The 19,616-nt window shown below is 36.7% G+C and overlaps 1 protein-coding gene and 1 long non-coding RNA gene across 6 annotated transcripts in view; one reads left to right on the top strand and one right to left on the bottom strand.

Annotated features, from left to right (window-relative positions):
* The window catches only part of FNDC3A (fibronectin type III domain containing 3A), a 163,906-nt gene that overhangs the window by 85,803 nt on the left and 58,487 nt on the right, over positions 1–19,616 (top strand). For 3 of the 4 annotated variants that reach the window (XM_079903193.1, XM_079903192.1, XM_079903191.1), the window contains one exon: positions 13,931–14,007. In XM_079903193.1, coding sequence (XP_079759319.1) covers positions 13,931–14,007 — 77 coding nt within the window. Of the gene's footprint in view, positions 1–9,837; positions 9,908–13,930; positions 14,008–19,616 lie in introns of those variants that run through there. The other variant, XM_079903194.1, reaches the window with a different exon arrangement.
* Positions 9,772–19,616, bottom strand: part of LOC307176773 — a 77,799-nt gene continuing 67,954 nt past the window's right edge. For both annotated transcript variants that reach the window (XR_013824885.1, XR_013824886.1), the window contains exon 8: positions 9,772–9,887. This is a non-coding gene — a long non-coding RNA (uncharacterized lncRNA). The remainder of the gene's footprint in view (positions 9,888–19,616) is intronic.

Below are 19,616 nucleotides of genomic sequence, written 5' to 3'. Positions count from 1 at the left end.
CTTGGTAAACACATCTCCTACTTGAAGTTTTCTATCAATATACAGTTTGATTTAGTGCTAGAGGTAGATTCTAACCATAATGTGATAGTCATTCTTCACCCTTTTTCTACTTAGTGTGCTTATCACTGATATATCTAAATGCTTACAAATCTAATTATAAAAATTTTCAATTACCTGTACACAGATAAATGAAGTTACCCATAATTCTGAATCATACTTAGGCCCCTGATTTAAAGTCTACTTTATCCAGCCTTAAAAATGAATAATAAGTTTTCAGGGAAAAGATAGGCCCCTAAAGCAGTGAATAATAATTACCTTGATCTTTTCTCTTTCTTCTGTAACTTCCTGCCTCATTCTATTCCCAAATTATGATCACCAGCTCGTTAAATACCTAGACTCAAGGCCTGTGCTAATTGCCAGCCTCATGTAAATAAATGTTGCCAGGTGTTTTGTAGCCTTAACAAATAAGCATCCCCTATTAATAGGGTGACCTTATGTCCCATTTTGTCTAGGTCAGTCCCAGTCTATGCCTGTCATCTTGGTATCTAACCGGTTTAACATTTGTTTCAGACGTTTCCTTTTTTAACAGTATAATTAGTAGTTCCATTAAAATAAGCTCTAATGTATATGATCAGCCATCATTTTGTATTTCCAGCTTCTGCCATGATCTCATCTAAACAAGCAGTTTGTCCATCTCTTGTTTTTACTTTAACCTGTGATTAAACTTAAAGGCAACTGGAATAAACCATTTCTCTTTCCCTGACCCCTGGCAGAAGCAAGTCAAGGATAACAGTTAAGGTACTTAGCAGTAGAGCAAAGTACTTGTAGATAAAGGAGAGCTAGGGACAGCTAGCTAACTCCTTGCAGTCTCGGTGGTGGCGGCTGCAGAAGTATGTAATGCTAATGCCCCTGATGGCCACTTGGTGTCACCAGGCCACCACTTGGAGGGATCAGTGGGATGCATATAGGTTAGATGAATGACAAATAATATGTAGGAAATAAAATCTAAATATCCCTGCCTCAGAATATATAAAAAATAGTCTGAATAGTTTTGTCATTTATTATATAAACCTGTAACTATTTATTATTGGCAGTGCTTTTTTATTTTGCAATAAACCCTTTCAGCAAAAATAAGCTAAAAAAAAAACCCTGAATTTGGTGAAACATTCAAAAGAATCATAAATAAAGAGAACTCAGTGAATTTTGTTTGTAAAAATATTTGAAGGTATTGTAGTACCAGTGAAAATATTTGGACTGAAATATTTACACAGTTCAATAAGAAAAAAAAACAGAACTGAGAATAACCTCCATTTAGCAGAATTTGTTCCCAGCTTACCAAACATCACCCTCAGAATCATAGTATTTTCTTAATATAAACATTATAGTCTTAAATATTATAGAAAAGAGTCAATTGAAGGTATCAATAGCTTCAAATTTATTAACCATAAAATACAACAGTTGCAGGCAGTTTTATGAAAAAATTAAAAATAAGACTACATTGAAAAAAGGAAATTTTTCAGTTAAATACCAGTGATATGGAATTAGAGACAGATGTAGCTAACAAATTGATTAAAATACTTAGATATGTACTAAGAATAATTGTTCTTCTTATACTGCTCTTTAATATTCAGATGTTCAATTTAAAGAAACCTGTAAAATGCTCTTTAGTGTACTTGCATATGTGTTTTAATAAAGCATTTTATTTTTTAATATTTTTAATAGAACTCTTTTTCATGTTCCTCAATATAATAAAAGCAATTTGTCAATCAATAAAGAATAATTCCAAATTATATAATTTTAATGATTTTTTAAGCTACCTCTTTCACTTTCAGAAGTGTCCTAGATTGGATGATGATAATATGATTACCCTACCTCTGCTCTGTTTCCTCCCTCTTCCATCACCAGAGCTAGTCAGCCTTGAGGACAAATTCTTACCTTTCTTACTACTGAGAGTTATTCCGATATTCTTGTTCATAGATCTGGGGAAGTTTCATCAGTCTAGGAAATGCAGAAATAAGGATAATATAGTAGTCATTAAGCTAAATTTATTTAACTTAAAGACTTTTTTAAATTCTGAAGTTAAATCCCTTCTACTGTTTTGAGCATCTTAATGAAATTATGTGATAATATAGGATAGACTTCCTTCCTTCTGTCCTTCCTTTCCACCTTTTTTCCTTTTAATGTCATTACTTGGTCTCATAAAAAGTTGGTTACCTTAATGAGTCCCCAGAATTGGTTTTGAAATTTTATTGGCATGTAAATACAAATACTTGGGAAATACTACATTAGAACACAGACGTCTGAATTGACCATACCCTGGCTAGTATCTAGGTTTCTAACCTCCGGCCACCTTCACACCCCAGTCATTTCAAACCGTATCTGGTCTTAGGATGATCCTCACATCTGCTTCCTATTGGCATGCATAATATAGAATAAAACTTTTGTCAAGTTGATTGATACTTTAGTTTAATACAAGTAAAGAGGGAAATTTTAGAGAAAGAAAATGCTGTTGTGTGGCTCAATCTGCAAGGTGACTAAGGCTCCTGAAAGGCGAAAGAGGAAAAACATGGGCAAGCAAATAGACTTAATATAAACAAGGTTTGATCTGTGTCCAAGAGGAAGTTATAGATTCCAATCCTTTGCTCCCCTTATCTTCCTGAGGTTATTTGCCTATACCGCTGTCAGCCACTCCCCTGTAATGTACTCCCTCCCATAGAGCACTTGATTAGTTGCAGACTTCATTAACCTTTTCTTGGTCCCTTGACACTATGGACATGCATCAGTTATGGTCTAAGCTGCATAAGCTTAACACATGTTCTTTAGATGCTTTTTCAGAACCTGTACCTTAATACTGCCACAAGAATCAGCGCCACTGTCATCGTCAGAGTCAGTCTTTTGGAGGATTAGATATGTATTTGTAGAGGAGTAGAAGAGGGACATACTTCACATCCCCACTCTTTTTTTTTTTTTAAATAAATTTATTTATTTATTTTTCGCTGCATTGGGTCTTTGTTGCTGTGCACGGGCTGTCTCTAGTCGCGGTGAGCAGGGGCTACTCTTCTTTGCGGTGCGCAGGCTTCTCATTGCGGTGGCTTCTCTTGTTGTGGAGCACCAGCTCTAGGTATGCGGGCTCAGTAGTTGTGGCTCACAGGCTCTAGAACACAGGCTCAGTAGTTGTGGCACATGGGCTTAGTTGCTCCATGGCATGTGGGATCTTCCTGGGCCAGGGCTCGAACCCGTGTCCCCTGCATTGGCAGGCGGATTCTTAACCACTGTGCCACCAGGGAAGTCCCCCCACTCTTTTAAATTTACATTTTATATGATTTGAAACCACTTTTTGCTAAGGTGAATGAGTCTGCCTCTTAAATTTTCTGACATGCAAATGACCCAGACTTACTATTACAGTCTAAGAGCAGCCTTAATAAACAACTAATCTTATTTATTGCCAGAAGGAATTTTATAAAATCATAGTCAACTCTTCCAGCTTCTCATTTGCTTCACAGATAATAATCCCTTTCTACAAGTCAGCTGATATAGCTGGCTTGCTATTTAGCTATTCATTTTGCAACTAGTAGTTATTTTTGAGGATACATTGCTTAAAAGTTTTACATTTATTGATGCTTTACTAAATTTCATTTATGACCAAAGTCAGCATTACTTTATACCTGCTCTCGTTTTTTTCAAGCCAAATCACTGGGGCCATGCAGTTTGAGATGTACTTGATCTGCAGAAAATGAGGACTAGCTTGACAGTGTGGTCCTTGATATCTCAATCATATTTCAGTTCATACAAACCAGAAAGGTTTTATGGCCCAACTCTAGAAAGGGCATACATAATACCAGCCTCACTCCTTATTTATATTATTTTTTCTATCTTAATTTTCCTTATGTTAATTTTCCCTTTTCTTCAGTTTGTCATCTGTTTTGTTTTGAGATCTTTTTGTTTGTTTGGTTGGTCGGTTGGTTTTTTAGGGGGTTTTTTAGCTTTTGTTTTTGATGCTGTGTTTGTCTCTTAAATTCCCTTAAATTATCTTTTGGAACAGGTTTTGTTATTAAGTAATTCACTGACTATTTTCCATATGATATCCCTCACTTAGTAGAAATATTTAGGATCTTTCTTCTCAATTTCTTCTTAATTTCAGTGAGATACATTTAGGTACATTTTGCTTTGTTACCATTATATGTAACTAACAGATATCTGGGGTGTATTGTGTGGGATCTTCCATCCAAATGTTCATTGCTTTTCTGTTTGTGGTTTATCTTCAAGTGAATTTTGGTATTATGCTGCAATTTTTCTCATTCATTTTATAATTTTTAATATTTGTTATATCCTAAACAACCGAAGCAGAGTAATGTCATGTTGAAAAGCATGGGTTACAGAGCTAGACCACCTAATTCTATTGCTGGCTTACTAGCTGTGAGACTTTGCAAGTTACTTAACCTCTTTGTATCTTAGTTTCCTCACCTATAATATGGAAATAATAGTCATACTACTTCACAGGGATATTATGCAGATTAGATGAGTTAATGTCTGTAAAGCACTTAGACCAGTGCCCGGTACCCAGTAAGTGCTTATAAACAGCGTCACCCAAGTATAGTGCTACACTGACAAGCCTACCTGAAAATCATTATTTCAGGAATGGTAATAGTTAATGCATTAAAATATTATCAAGAAGTCCATACAATTGCTGACATGTCATGCTCTTAATTTAAGAGAGCCTTCTGCAAAATATTTGAGACAGTGTTGAGGAAATAAAAAGCAGGAGCATTTTAAGTTTGTTAAAATTGTCATATAATCAGGTAGAAAGGGAAAATGAATGCTCATCACTGCATAATGTTTTCCTGTAATTGTGATATTCTCAGTGCATCCTCTCACTTTATTTCTATGGGAAAAGTGTTTGATGCACATTCTTGAATTAACAAGGTCTTTAGGAAATATAAAATACATGTAACTTATATTTTTGCTATATAACTGAAAGGTCCTTGAAAGTATGGACCCTGTTGCTAATCCTGGGCAATAGAACTCTGTGGCAACTGTGGGGATAGTTGAGGATAGTAAGGGTATAGAGCTAAGTCTTGTTAAGAGGGTACTGACGACAGACCAATAAAGTAAAGACCCCAGTAAGAAATGGAGATCAGATCAAGAGTAGAAGTGGAGAGATAGCTTTGACCTAATGTGAAGGGACAGTGATTCTTCTGAAAATAGAAGAGGTGAGAAAAGTTTGTAAATAACATTGAAAGAGTTCAGTTTCGTGCTGAGATATATAGTTGAGGTCGGGTTGGGGAAGGTCCTTAGAAAGTGGTGAAGATCTCTGATAATCACTGTAGAAAACAGGATATAGGTTCTTAACCAGGGATAACTTCCTGAAAGGATTCCTGAGCAATGCTGATGGCTGAGTTAAGGTTGGATATAACTAAATTTATAAACATGCCAGTCTGAGTACCATTTGATTTCTATAGTTCAGGTCTATGAGAAGATACTTATTTGATTGATTAAAATTGGGGAATTTTAGTGCAGGGGAAGTAAAAGGAAGATATGAATGGGAAAAAAGATCAGGCCATGAAGACAGTGGTGGATCAGGAGAAACGGGAAATCATTATGAGGAAGACCAGATGTTGTAGAAGAAAGAGAACTGGAGAGATGAAAGATAGATATGGTGGCCAGAGACGGAAACATGAAAGTTTAAGATTTCAAAGATGAAATAGTGGAATTCTAAGTGATAAGTTCCAAGATATGTCTTTGAACATGGGTTACTAAAAACAGAATGGAAGAGGAGAGTTCAGGAAAAGTTGAAGTTAGGTTTTCTTGAACAGGAAAGTCATTGTGCTGATGGGCAAGAGCTGGGAAAAACACTGTGAACATGATGCCAAAGTTCTCAAGAAATGAGGACTGAGCATGACAGCAGTGAGAAGGGGTAGAGGGTGGTATGTTCCTATGGCATGATCTCAAGAAAGAAGAAACAGGAAGGACAGTGGTAATGGAAGCAGCCTTGTGGGGTCTGGAGACTTCCGCAGGGGAGAATGGGAAGCCTCTGCTCCCAGTGGCTGCTAGAAAAACTGTCCTGAGGAAGACCAGGTTTCATTTAAAGAAAGCACATGAACAGGTGTGCTGTGAAAAGGTTGAGGATATAGGGGAATTTATACTAGAGAAAAGGTTCTAGTGAGCACAGTGGAAAGAATTGAGACGGAACGGAGATCATCAGTTAAAGAAAGAGTCAAGAAATGGAAACACAGCTGTGTGAGAACATGAGCCAAAATGAGGAAGTGGGCTGCCAGGGCTTGGTTTTTGTTTAGGGCCTGAAGATCAGGCATGATTGGATTTACTGGGAGCCCTGAATCCATCATTTATGAGGAGATACTGTTGAGACCAGGAGACTCTTCGCTATTAAGTCATGCTCTTCAGGGTAGCCTTGCCTTTTAGTAGGAACTTAGAAGGTAACAATTTCCCTTCCCCACTGGTGAGAATGATCCTTTAGTGCAGGGGACCCCAGCCCCAGCCCCACCCCCCGCTGGGCTGCACAGCAGGAGGCGAGTGGCTGGCAAGAGCAAAGCTTCATCTGCCGCTCCCCATCACTCCCCATTGCTCACATTACCGCCTGAACCATCCCCTCCCCACCCTCCGCCCTGTCCGAGGAAGAATTGTCTTCCACGAAACCAGTCCCTGGTGCCAAAAAGGTTGGGGACCGCTGCCTTAGTGTCTTATCTCCTCTGGAGTGTCTGGCATGTATTGGGTTGGCCAAAAGTTCATTCAGTTTTTTTCTGTTAGGATGGCTGTAGTAGCACTTAGTTGTCTTTAATTTCATTCAAAACAAGTTTGTTAGATTGTATGTGACAGCTGTTATATCGGCATGCATTTTAAAAAAGGCTTATCAAGGGACTTCCCTGGTGGAGCAGTGGTTAAGAATCCACCTGCCAATGCAGGGGACACGGGTTCGAGCCCTGGTCCGGGAAGATCCCACATGTCTTGAAGCAACTAAGCCCGTGTGCCACAACTGCTGAGCCTGTGCTTTAGAGCCCACGAGCCACAACTACTGAGCCCACGTGCCACAACTACTGACGCCCACGTGCCTAGAGCCTATGTTCCGCAACAAGAGAAGCCACCGCAGTGAGAAGCCCGCGCACCACAACGAAGAGTAGCCCCCACTCGCCACAACTAGAGAAAGCCAGCATGCAGCAACGAAGACCCAACGCAGCCACAAAAAAAAAAAAAAAAAAAAAGCCTGTCAAAACTGGTGAATTTTTGTGTACCCATTTCAATATTGAAGATGGAAGAAAAAAAGCAACATTTTTGGTATATTATGCTTTATTATTTCAAGAGAGGTAAAAACGCAACTGCAACGCAAGAAAAAGATTTGTGCGGTGTATGGAGAAGGTGCTGTAACTGATCAAACGTGTCAAAAGTAGTCTGAGAAGTTTCGTGCTGGAGATTTCTCGCTGGATGATGCTCCATGGTCGGGTAGACCAGTTGAAGTTGATAGCAATCAAATCGAAACATTCATTGAGAACAGTCAGCATTATACCACGCAGGAGATAGCAGTCATATTCAAAATATCCAAATCAAGCGTTGAAAATCATTTGCACCAACTTGGTTATGTTAATCGCCTTGATGTTTAGGTTCCATGTAAGTTAAGCGGAAAAAAACCTTCTTGATGATATTTCCGCATGCAATTCTCTATTTAAACATAATGAAAACGTTCTGTTTTTAAAACAAATTGTAATGGGTGATGAAAAGTGGATACTGTACAATAATGTGGAATGGAAGAGATCGTGGGGCAAGTGAAATGAACTACCTCCAACCACACCAGAGGCTGGTCTTCATCCAGAGAAGGTTATGTGTACGTGGTGGTATTGGAAGGGAGTCCTCTGAGTTTCTTGCAGAAAATCAAACGATTAATTCCAAGAAGTACTGCTCCCAGTTAGACCAACTGAAAGCGACACTTGACGAAAAGCCTCCAGAATTAGCCAACAGAAAACACATCATCTTCCATCAGGATAACCAAGGCTGCATGTTTCTTTGACAACCAGGCAAAAACCGTTACAGCTTGGCTGGGAAGTTCTGATTCGTCCACCGTATTCACCAGACATTGCACCTTCAGATTTCCATTTATTTCGGTCTTTACAAAATTCTCTTAATGGAAAAAATTTCAATTCCCTGGAAGACTGAGAAAGGCACCTGGAACAGTTCTTTGCTCAAAAAGATAAAAAGTTTTGGGAAGATGGAATTATGAAGTTGCCTGAAAGTGGCAGAAGGTAGTGGAACAAAAGGGTGAATATGTTGTTCAATAAAGTTCGTGGTGAAAATGAAAAATGTATCTTTTATTTTTACTTAAAAACCGAAGGCACATTTTGGCCAACCCAGTATTTATTGAAATCTATTGCTCCAGGTTATCCCTTGCCAGTTCTTTTCTACCTTTTTGGAAGACTGAGTCTTTCAACATCGTTTACATATTTTTAAAATATTGCCTTATTGTTAGAGTATCCTGGCTTTGCCTCATTGTGTGCCCTCCTCAAGTTACTCAGTTGCATTCTGCTTCAATTTCCTTAACCTATAAATGATGCCTACTTCAATTATTGTGAGGATTAAGTGAGTTAACACTTGTAAAACACTGGATAGTGCCCTGTATATACTCTGCACTATATCATTTTTATTTTTTAAAACATATAGTGATCATACTTATAATAATAACTATATTTATTGAGTGCTGCCAATCGTATTTGGTACTTTAAATTTATCTAATTTGATTCTCTCAACAGTGCTATGAGGTTGATTATTTTAACCTTTTTACAGAAGGAAACAGACTCACAGAAGAGCAGTAAATTGCCTTGCTAATAAATATTGAAGCTGTTATTAAAACTTACATCTTTTGATACCAAAATCCATTTTCTTTCCACTGTGCAACTTGTTACAAATCACAATCATTATCATTACCTGTATATGCGTATTAGCTGTTAATAAGTTTCCTTAACTGCATAGCACCATAAAGTAATGAAAAGACCCCCAAAAGTTCTCACAGTCTTATTCCCCTCTTTTGTAACTGAACATCTGTAGTCTCTTTCCTGATCTCCACACATGCTTGAATACAGTGCTCTAAGCCCCAGTCATGACCTGTCTTTTCAGATTTCATAGATATGAGTGAGAATGCCATCCACCAAGTATCTGTATTAATGTCTGGGTTAATCTTTAATAACAACAACAAAAAATCAGAAAAAAAGGAAGTAAAACCAGCAATAAAAGTGGTAGCCTTTATTAGCTTGAGAGGTTAAATGCCAGCCTGAAATAAAAACCCCATGTTTGAGGAACACGTTGATCAAGCCTGTGTTTTACAGACAATTCTTTTGTATACGGTGGGCATTCCTTATGGGTTGAGTATGGAGAGTGGGTCAATTTACACAAGGACATTTCAGAGCGAATCTTGTAAATTAGTTAAGTGTTATATGTATTCTAAAATTTATAAATGAAAAGCAGCCACCTGGGTAATAAAACGAATTAGTAGATAGTGCTCATTATGTTATCAGAGGAAGGTAAGAACAAAGAGACTTGTTTTACATCAGATATCTATTTCTCCATGTATATTTTGATGAGCTTTTGAGTTGGTTCATAAGGGAGTCCTAAAATGGTCAAATCGAAGGCAGAATCAGTAGAAATCATTTAATCATTTACTGTATCCCAAACACTGCCGCAGGAACGCTTGGTTGTTTTTTTCCCCCTTTCCGCGGGTCACTGCGGGTCACGTGATATGCATCACGTGACTCGGTCAAAGGATCTTTTCCTCTCACAGCTTCGCAAAAAAAAAAAAAAAAAACAGAAAGAAGCCGCGGTCGTTCTCCAATTAAAGCTGTTAACGTGTACTACGCTGTTTCCTTGTTGGATTTTCTTCTCTGCTGCTACTGTAAAAACAAAATGAGTGGTAAGATTTGCTGACTGATTTTAAACATTCTGCTTTTATTTTAAAATGTAGAAAGTATTGTATTAATCTGAAGTCATGCCATGTGTTTTTTCAATAGATGCCAGATCTACCGCTGTAAAAATATTTTAAATTGTGGCCATGTAGTTATAAAAAGATTAGACTTTACTTAGAGTTGAGCTGATTTTATGTTCCACAGAATATATTTTATATTCCAGAGCCTTTTCTTTACTAGGCTTTTCTTTTTACAACTAAAATCTGTAAATTGGCATCAGATTATTTGGAAGCCATTGTGAAAGCTTGCTTAAAAAGGGAATGTGTGGCACGTCAGCAGCCCGTTGCATTATAAGAATTTAAACCCAGACAAATTTCTAGTTTCGTTTTTTTTAAATGTTAATGTATACTAATAAAGAAAAAATAAAAAAGAGTTTAAATTATACTAGGTGAAATATCGTCCTTATTAAATCATTGATGCCACTTTTTAAGAAATTGAGGCTTCTCAAATTTCTTAAGATAATTGGTGAATAGAGTTGTTTACTCTTATGCACGATTTTGGAAAAAGAAATATGCCCTTAAAAATCAATAGCTGTGTGATTTGGGGTAGATTTTGCTCAAATTATATAATTAAGGAGTTACTAGGTGTATCTACAGTTATACAGATATAGCCACTCTCCTGCCAGATGTGCATTTAATGGTACAATCAGTAACAGATGTAGCTTCTTCATTGGGACAAAATCTCCCTCACTGACCTTAATCGGGGTTTAGTAGTTACTAAATTAAAAAGTATTGTTGGAACTAAGGAGGTAATCAAACTTTTGCATCATTAAGTAAGCAAGATTTTAGAGTTTTGCTACTATATACAGGAAGAGCAACAGAAGTGGTGCTGTAAATATTGTAGTTCTAAACATGAATACTTATATTTATTATGTTTATACAATGGGAGTTTTATGTGTTCAGTGTTGCATGTTACTTCACACCAGTATTTTAGATATTAAATAATGATATACATGAATTGTCTTTTTTTTTTTTAATCTAACCTTGTACCATTTCTGTCTCAGGGTAAGAAAATTCACTTGCTAAAGTGAAATGATTACTTCATAGGGATATGAGTTAATCATTATTCCTGGACTGCAACTAGTAATGGATTTACTGCTGGTCTATTTTAGATTGGGTTTGTTTTGTTCTCTTTTCAGTATCACACTTAAATATAATTAAAGAATAAAGTAGAATTTTATACTACTAAGTTATAAAAGATTTTAGCAGCTTTCAAAGTATAAAATGGTTTGAATTATAACTACTTAGTATTTATGTATTCATATTTTTAGTAAAAGAAGAGCAACCCAAAGCAGTTCTGTAGTCTTACAACTTTAAATGTAATCAGTAATAACTTATTTTTTACCCTGAAGGCTAAAAAGCAAACAAAAGCTTGTTCTGGTGACTTGAAGTAGGGATTAAATTTGACCACATACGCAAGGAACCACAGTCTCTGGCATATATAGTAGAAGCTCAACAGAATAATTTCCTTTATTAAGATTATAGATGTGATTTTCAGTGAATTCTCTTTCTGGTCCTCAGCTAAATTTCACATGTTCTGAATAATATCTAAGCCAGCTCTCAGGATTCAGAAAGCTAGTTTTATATAAATTAGCTAATAGAAGTAAACGAGCGTTACTTTAAAACTGCTGTCATTTTCTCTTGAGTCCAGTGTATAGAAATTGAAAGGTGAGTTTCGGATGAAGCCTTTCTTGCCTAGAGATATAGAGCACCTCACAAGTTTTATTTAGTGAATTTATAGGTAATGTTGCTTATATGTAGAAAAATTTTTTCTTCCTTCTGTCTTGTTTTTCAAGGATATGATGATAAAGAAGGCCTTAATTTTCCTTAGAAGCATCAGAGCATAGTTCTTAAGGCTCAAATTGTATCAGTTGCCAAATTGCATATTTTAGTGTTTACTAAATACATAGTAGAGAGATATCCTCAGAAATGAAACTCCTTGGTTTTGAATCCTAGTTCTACCACTAGGGCTGTATTAACCTTTCTGCTTCAATTTCTGCATCTGGAAATGGGAGTAATAATATTTACCTAATAGAATGATTATGAGGAGAAAAAAATACATAAAAGGCCTGGCACATAGTAAGTTAGTATTAGGTATTTTAAGATGATATTCTGAACAACTTCATGTATTTGGTGGGCTTGTTTTAGATCGGAAAAGTATTGTTGAAAAGTTATTTTATAGTCATATATAGTATAATTTGGTAGTCTGCTCACATACACATCACTCCTTACTTCCTCTTAACGACTTGAGTCTTTTCCCTACTTTCTTCCTTCTACTACCTGCCTCTTCTTTCTTTCCTTTCCTCCTCCCACATTCTTCCACCCCTTTCCTTCCCCTCCCCTTCACTCCCTCCCTTCCAGCCCTTTTCACTTTCCTCCTGTCTTCTCTCTTATCTTCCTATTACCTCTCCTCCTTTGCCTCGTCCTCCCTCCCCTCCTGCCTTTATCCTCTCCCCCTCCTCCCTCCCTTCTCCCTCTTCTCTCTTCACCCTTTCCTTACCACTATTTAGTACTTACCCACCTGCATCCTCCTTTTTCCTACATTCTCTTTTTTCTTTCCTTCCCCCACCTCTCACTTTCCTTCCCCTACCTTCACCAGCCTTCACCACTACTTTGTTGTTTGGTCCTCACCCCTCCCCCTTCCGTAGAAAGAGGAGAGTGGCTGTAATCTGATTTGCTGTAACCTCCATGCTCTTCATTCTGTTTTTCTGAAATATGTATAATGCTACCAGTGAAATTTGTTTCTTTTCTGTCCTGTGATTTAGCTTTTCCTCCTTGGTTTCTTTTATGAGTGGGATCCATTATATGTACTCTGCAGGTTGAAATCTACATATAAAAGGAACTCTTCCTTCATTACATTCTTCATGAGACTCTTGGGTACCTTTATTTCCCTAGAAATGAGTAAAGCTCTCTGAGAAGGTTTCATTTCAACTTATTAAAAACTAGTGGGTGAGGGGACAGTGCAGTCTAAAGTTACAGGGGAAAAAAAGGATCTGAGGGTAAGATATTCTTTTTTAAAGTCATGTAAAGCAAGTAAGATTTTAGTTCCTAGAAAGAATAAAACACACCTTCCAAGAGTGCCTGGTTAGAGAAGGGAAATGAGATAATATTTTTGAAAGTTGTTTGGAAAGGATATCACTATAAAAACGAAAGGAAATGAAGAATAAGACAAGCTGAGTTTTTTTTTAAAGAACTTTTCAGTGTAAGAAACAAAAAAATTTTCTTTGGGTAAATATGCATGTATAGCATTTCTCTGACTTTGTTCTCAAGCCCCCACAGACATGACTTAAACGTTCACAAGAGGTTTTTAACCCTAACAAAGCAAATCCCAAATTTCTAACTATTCTTCCTCTTACTGCTTTTCCCTCTTGACTTTTGATTTTTGCCTTTTGTATTTTTCATTGATTTTATATGCAAAGTTTAGTTTGAGTTTCCTCTAGGTCAGTGTTTCTTAACTTGCACAATTATAAGAATCACCTTGGATATTTGTAAAGTAAATATGCTGATTCAAGACCCCCATTTACTGTAAGCATACTAAACAGCGATCTGTAGGAGAACCTGGAAATCTGTGGGGGGTTTTTTTGTTTTTTGTTTTTTCGGGGTTTTTTGGCCATGCCGCACACAAGTGGGAACCTAGCTCCCTGATCAGGGATCAGACCCACGCCCCTGCAGTGGAAGCGTGAGTCCTAACCACTGGACTGCCAGGGAAGTCCCTGTGTGTTTTAAAAAGCCCCCCAGGTGACTGTTATGATCACTAGGCAAGTTTGAGAAACAACTATAGGTAAAGAGCAATCAGTGCACTTTATAAGTTAAACTTTTCTGTTTTTTAACATCTAAATTTCTTTTCATAGTAATACAGTCACTATTAGTTTGAGTGTTTAGATGAAGAATTCAAAACGTAATTCAGATTGTTTTCAATTTTAGCTTGCTAAGTAATCCTGGATTAATACATCATTTCTGTGACCCATGCAGGTCCTGCTCAGGTTCCAATGATGTCCCCAAATGGTTCTGTGCCTCCTATTTATGTGCCTCCTGGATATGCCCCACAGGTATGTTTTATGTAATTTTCCTTTTTATACCTATATAATAGTGATCGTAATGTTACTGTTTAATTCAGACAAAAAGTACCATTTAAGTGCTGAAGCTTACCCAGTACAGTATATCTTTGGTAAATCTATTTCAAATATTTTAGTACATTTAGTATACTTGTAAAGGAGGAAAAATTAAGTTAGCAGCACTCATCATTTGTCTTTGGGTGTTGAATTGTAATACAGAATTAATTTTAGAGTTTTATCTCCTTGGGTATGTAAGTAATATCTTAAGATTTAAAGGTACCTAAACTAACTTTTTAAAATTAATCATTTGCTTAAAAGTAATCCAAGACGGTACTTTCAATTTCATTCTTACAGTCATTCACAGACACCCATAATAATTGTATGGCACATTGTGGTCAATAGACGAGAATTTAGACCTATAGACCTGCAGCCATAAGGGCTAAGGGGATCAATATCACCACACACCTGTAGCCCTTTCCTACATACCAGTTGGAAAGCTCTGACTTAAAGAAAAAAATGATAGCTAACTTATTTGCACAGGCAAACTTAATTAAACTGTAGTATCTGTAGGTGTTCAATATCTGCTACTGAGATTCTATGTAGTCGGCACTCATTGCTTCAAAACCTTTTTGGAAATAGCCAGTTTCTTACCTGGCACTGAATTTATACTTAAAATTTTCTTCAGACCCTCTCTTACTTCCTCTCTGATTATGCCAGAATATTGGTGGGATATTGTGGTGGACTCACTGCCCTCTCTGTGAAGCCTACCGCTATATGAATGAGAGCAAAAGAGGACCACGATGCTGGGGAGAATGGAAGCAGTATGAGAATTAGAGTCAAAAAGCTGTATCCATGTCATTCTTAAAACCCTCACTAGCTGCGTGGCCTGGGACAAATCAATTTACTTGAGCCTCAGTGTCCTCACTGTAAGATGAGATGATAACATATTAGAAAATGCTTCGTAAGCTTGAGTAATCTGCTCACTTTCTACTTTTGTTTAGCACACTGACTCCTTAGCCTGCATTCTGCCTTTATTACCCTACTAAATCTATTCCCTGGTATATACCAAACCAAAGGCCTTTTTCCAGCCTGATCCTCTTTGACCTCTAAACATTTGACCCTATTCATATGATTTATCCCAGATTATCCCCGATTTCCTTGAAGTAATGCTATCCTGATTCTTCCTACTTCTCTGGTTGTTCCTTCTCAGACCTTTCTCCACCTAAAGAGGATACCCGGTCTTTTCTCTCTAGCACAGTTCACTTTAACAAATGTGTTGAATGGTACCACGTGTCAAGCTCTGCATTGGGTGCCAGTGACATAAAGATGATTAAGACATTCTTTGAAGGCAATTATAGCACATCCTCTTCTCTCAGCTAACAGTACCTTTTATTTTTACGGCAAATTTCTACCCCTCTCCTTTCACTCAATCATGACCTTCTAGAATTAGCTTTCCTTGAACCTTTTCAGGTGCCTCTCCTTTGGGGTTCTCATGGCACATTATGTATATCCTTCTTTTAATGAATTTTTCACACTGTTGAGTTAATAAATTCTCTTTGCTGAGAAGATTATGAATTTGTACAGTTCCTGTATTCAACAGTGTTCAACAGATATGTATTGAGTGCTAATATATGTCAGGTGCTCTTTTAGGTGCTTGAATAAAAAGAGGCAAGGACCTCCATACTTCTGTAGTTTACATTCTTGTGGGGAAAAGGAAACAATAAGCATAATAAATGGATAAATTATATATTAGGTGGTGAGTAATAGAAAGAAAATAGAGCTAGTTACATTTTAAAATAGGGTGATCAGACTAGGTATCATTGGAAAGGTGACTTTGAACCAGGTCTTGAAGGACAGTTGGGAGTTAGCAATGCATCTGTTCGTGGAAAGAGGATTCTGGGAACAGAAACAGCCAATGCAAATGGCCTAAGATGAGAACATGCCTGAACAACAAGGAGGCCATCGTGGCTGGACTGAGTCCCTTAAGGCAGAATAATAGTAAGCAATGAGGTCAGAGAGATAATGGGACTAGATCATATAGGATTCATATTCATTGTTATTTCCTCGATGCTGAGTACAATGCCTGTCCTATATTAAGGGCTCAATAAATATTAGTAAATCAATCAAATAATCATCCAAGTTGAGGTCTATATCTTTTTTTTTAAAGATTTTTTTTTTGATATGGACCGTTTTCAAAGTCTTTATTGAATTTGTTACAATATTGCTTCTATTTTATGCTTTGGTTTTTTGGCCCCGAGGCATGTGGGAACTTAGCTCCCCAACCAGGGATCGAACCTGCACCCCCTGCATTGAAAGGTGAAGTCTTAACCACTGGACTGCCAGGGAAGTCCCGAGGTTCTATATCTTTAGGCCAAGAGCTACTGAAATAATCTTCCTATATTACTTATTTGATTTTTTTCACTTCTGTGCTTATTATTTGGTTTGCCCACTCAATGAAGTCTGGATTTCTTGATATATAAGGCCTTAACACAGTTCTCTTCTAGTTTGTCTTTGTACCCTTCTCTTGATACATCTAATCACATAATCTGTTTTTGCAGCCAAACATGACTATTCACATGCTCACTTGATGTTTTTCTTTCTCCATGCTTTTGTTAATGCTGTTATTTGGGGAATGTTATTCATTCCCTCATTTCTGCCTTTTGAAATTCTACCCATCCTTGAGAACCTAGATCGAGTTATTTGTACCATTCTTTGGTTATATGTTATATACCACCTGGTATTATAACTGTGTATATATATATTCTTCTTATATGGGATTTTAAGTTTCTTGAGCATAGGGAGGTACCTTTTAATTATTATTTTTGTTCTGTGGTAACTCAAATATAGTAGGTGTTTCATAAATATTTGTCAAATAAGTGAATGAACTTTAACAATAACCTTACTGGAAGGATTATGTGAGGCTAATTATTAATTAACAATTAATCAACCTTAGTTTAAGATTATCTCTAGGAAATGTATCATTTTAAGCACACAGTGGTAATCCAAGGACAAAAATCTAGTTTCATCATTGAAATAATTTAAGTACCCACTATGGATTCTAACATTTTAACATCACTGTTGAAGTACATCCCCCATTGCTTGACATACGCAATTTCTGATGTTAGAAAATACTTATAAAGAGCCAAGTTTTAGGCACAACTAAGAGCTTGATAATTGTCCAAAACTTGGCACATAAGCAAACATAATTATATTAGCAAATATAGAAGCTGGGAGTTGAACCAAATGTTAAGACACAGAGATGGCTGTTGTTAAGTACAAGCTATATTTGGCTCAGCAGGAGCTAAGTAGCACACACACTAAATCCATGAATAGCTATCATCTATAGTCTCCTTTTAGACTTTCGTACACTGTTCTCCCCTCAGGGCAGCAGGTTTAATCACCTCCTTCCCGGCCTTAGGTGTATCTCTTATTGAAGGCCACTGATCCAAGGAGGGTCAAGTAATGTTTTTGCTATATCATCATGTAATTCAATACATACTAATAGGATTCAGCAAATGTATGTATCCTAAAACGTTTGGTCAGGCAAGCAAGGACTGCAAAAATTAAAATCCAGTGTTGGGACCGTTTAGCTCTACCACTGAGGAAGTAATGATGCTACATATCTAGGAGCATATTGAGGCTGAATAATGAAAGGTTCAAAAGATAGATCTTAATTTAAGATGAAGATTGAGATTTAACAAAAATACTTATTAGTAGAAACAAGAAGAAATCATGATTTAGCCAGGATAAATCAACCTTCAAATTTTTGATGTTTTACCAGTGGCATGTCCCCATTAAGTTTAGAAGCACTTCAGGTGTGAACTCATCATTAACTCATATATTTTAACTTAATTTTTGAGAATAACAGACAGGGTATTATACACTGGGTAATTTGGGGATTAACTGGTTCTGTTTTTCTCATTTGTAATTTGCAAAACCCAAACTCGCCATTAAAATTGCCAGTTGTGTTATAGTTCCTTTGCATATCTATTCAAGAGCTCCACAATATTGTTTATTTTATAATATTTGTACCTTATTGCTCTGATACTTTAGCATTCTACTCAGCAGTAGTGGGAATAGTCAGACTTAATTTTTCAGTTACATAACTTTTACTGTTGGATCAGAAAAAATGGATCTTTTTTACAAAAAATTTTTATTAACCATGACACTGTGTAAGATACCATCCAATATGATAGGGAAACCTAAAGTTAATTAAAATGATATGCATAAAGCAAAATGTAATTCACCGGAAGCTTAAATATAGTTCAAAATGTAGTTCACCGGAAGCTTAAGTATAAAGGAATATTAATTTTGCAAACAAGCCAATGGGAAATATATTTAGTGATAAAGAACAAATATAGTTGTATATTTTAAAAGTTGTATATTTTTCTGATCATTATTACGTAGAAAACTTAGAAAACATGTAAAAGGGTAGGGAAAAAAATTGCATCGAGTGTTATTATAACCTGGAGACATAACCTTCCCGAACTCTATTATTATAGTTTAACAAGTAAGAAAGGGAGGTTTACGAGAGACTTGACACACTGCATAGAGGCAGAAATATGTGCCAACTGAACTGAGACATCAAATGGAGAAACAAACAGCAACAGTAAAACTCAAAAAACAAAGCAAATGATGACACGGAAAGCAAAAGGTGACAAGTGTAGAAGGAACTTAATTTCCTGGCAAATAATAATAACTTATAGTCGCTAAGGGCATTGCAGCTCAGAACACTTGGTATTTTAAGGATGAAGTTAATGAATTATCAAGAAAATATTATAGATTTACCTGAATGGAACTCCTGAAAGGTAATAGCAAAAGTTCTCTCCTTCTGCCTTTCTTGTAATGAATGGCTCCCCTGTTTTTTATAGAATGTGGGTTGTTATGGTGATGAGAGGGCACCTAACAGGGAGGGGATTGTAGATCTCATAATGTGGGGAAAGGGCCTATGTCAACTTCATGAAAAGTTTCAGATTACTCCTTTGAGCTGGACTTGGTATTTCACTGTGCCTTTATGTCAGCACGCAATGAGGTCAGTAAATTTTTCAAAGATTCTACAAACCAGTCTGATCTCGGTCTTCCCTGTCTCTCGTGGAGAGAACAGCCAAAAAAACATGGGCAGCAGTGTAAGAGACTGGAAGGGGACTTAGAGGATTAGATGGAGGATTAGATGAGGACGAAGAGTCACAGTAAGAGCTGAAGAGAAAGGCTGTAGTCGCTTAGTGACATTGATTAGATATATAAAATAAATATCTGTTGGATGAATGGCCAGAAATATCTTTATTATTGTTTAATAGCTTAAAGTTGGAGTAGTTCAGGGTTCAGGGTGAGGCAATAGAAGTAGGTTGCTAAAAGTAGTGAGGAAGCAGAGACTGTAGGCATTGAAGAAGTCACAAAACCCTAGTAGTTTGGTGTTGTTAAGGGGGGAGCAGGGGAGCATTCGAGTAGAACTAATAGAATTTATTTCTGGTCATATCATTCATTAAACAAAAAAATTTTTGAGCATCTGTCATATGCTAGGTGTATTATACCAGATATTGGGAAGAAAACAGTATACAGAACAGATCTGTCATGGAATGTATATTCTGGTGCACAATATAAAA

This window comes from Stenella coeruleoalba (assembly GCF_951394435.1).
Source record: "Stenella coeruleoalba genome assembly, chromosome: 18".
NCBI classification, from domain to species: Eukaryota; Metazoa; Chordata; class Mammalia; order Artiodactyla; family Delphinidae; genus Stenella; species Stenella coeruleoalba.
The sequence above is the reverse complement of the archived record's forward strand: the minus strand, read 5'-3'. Positions and strand labels throughout refer to the sequence as shown.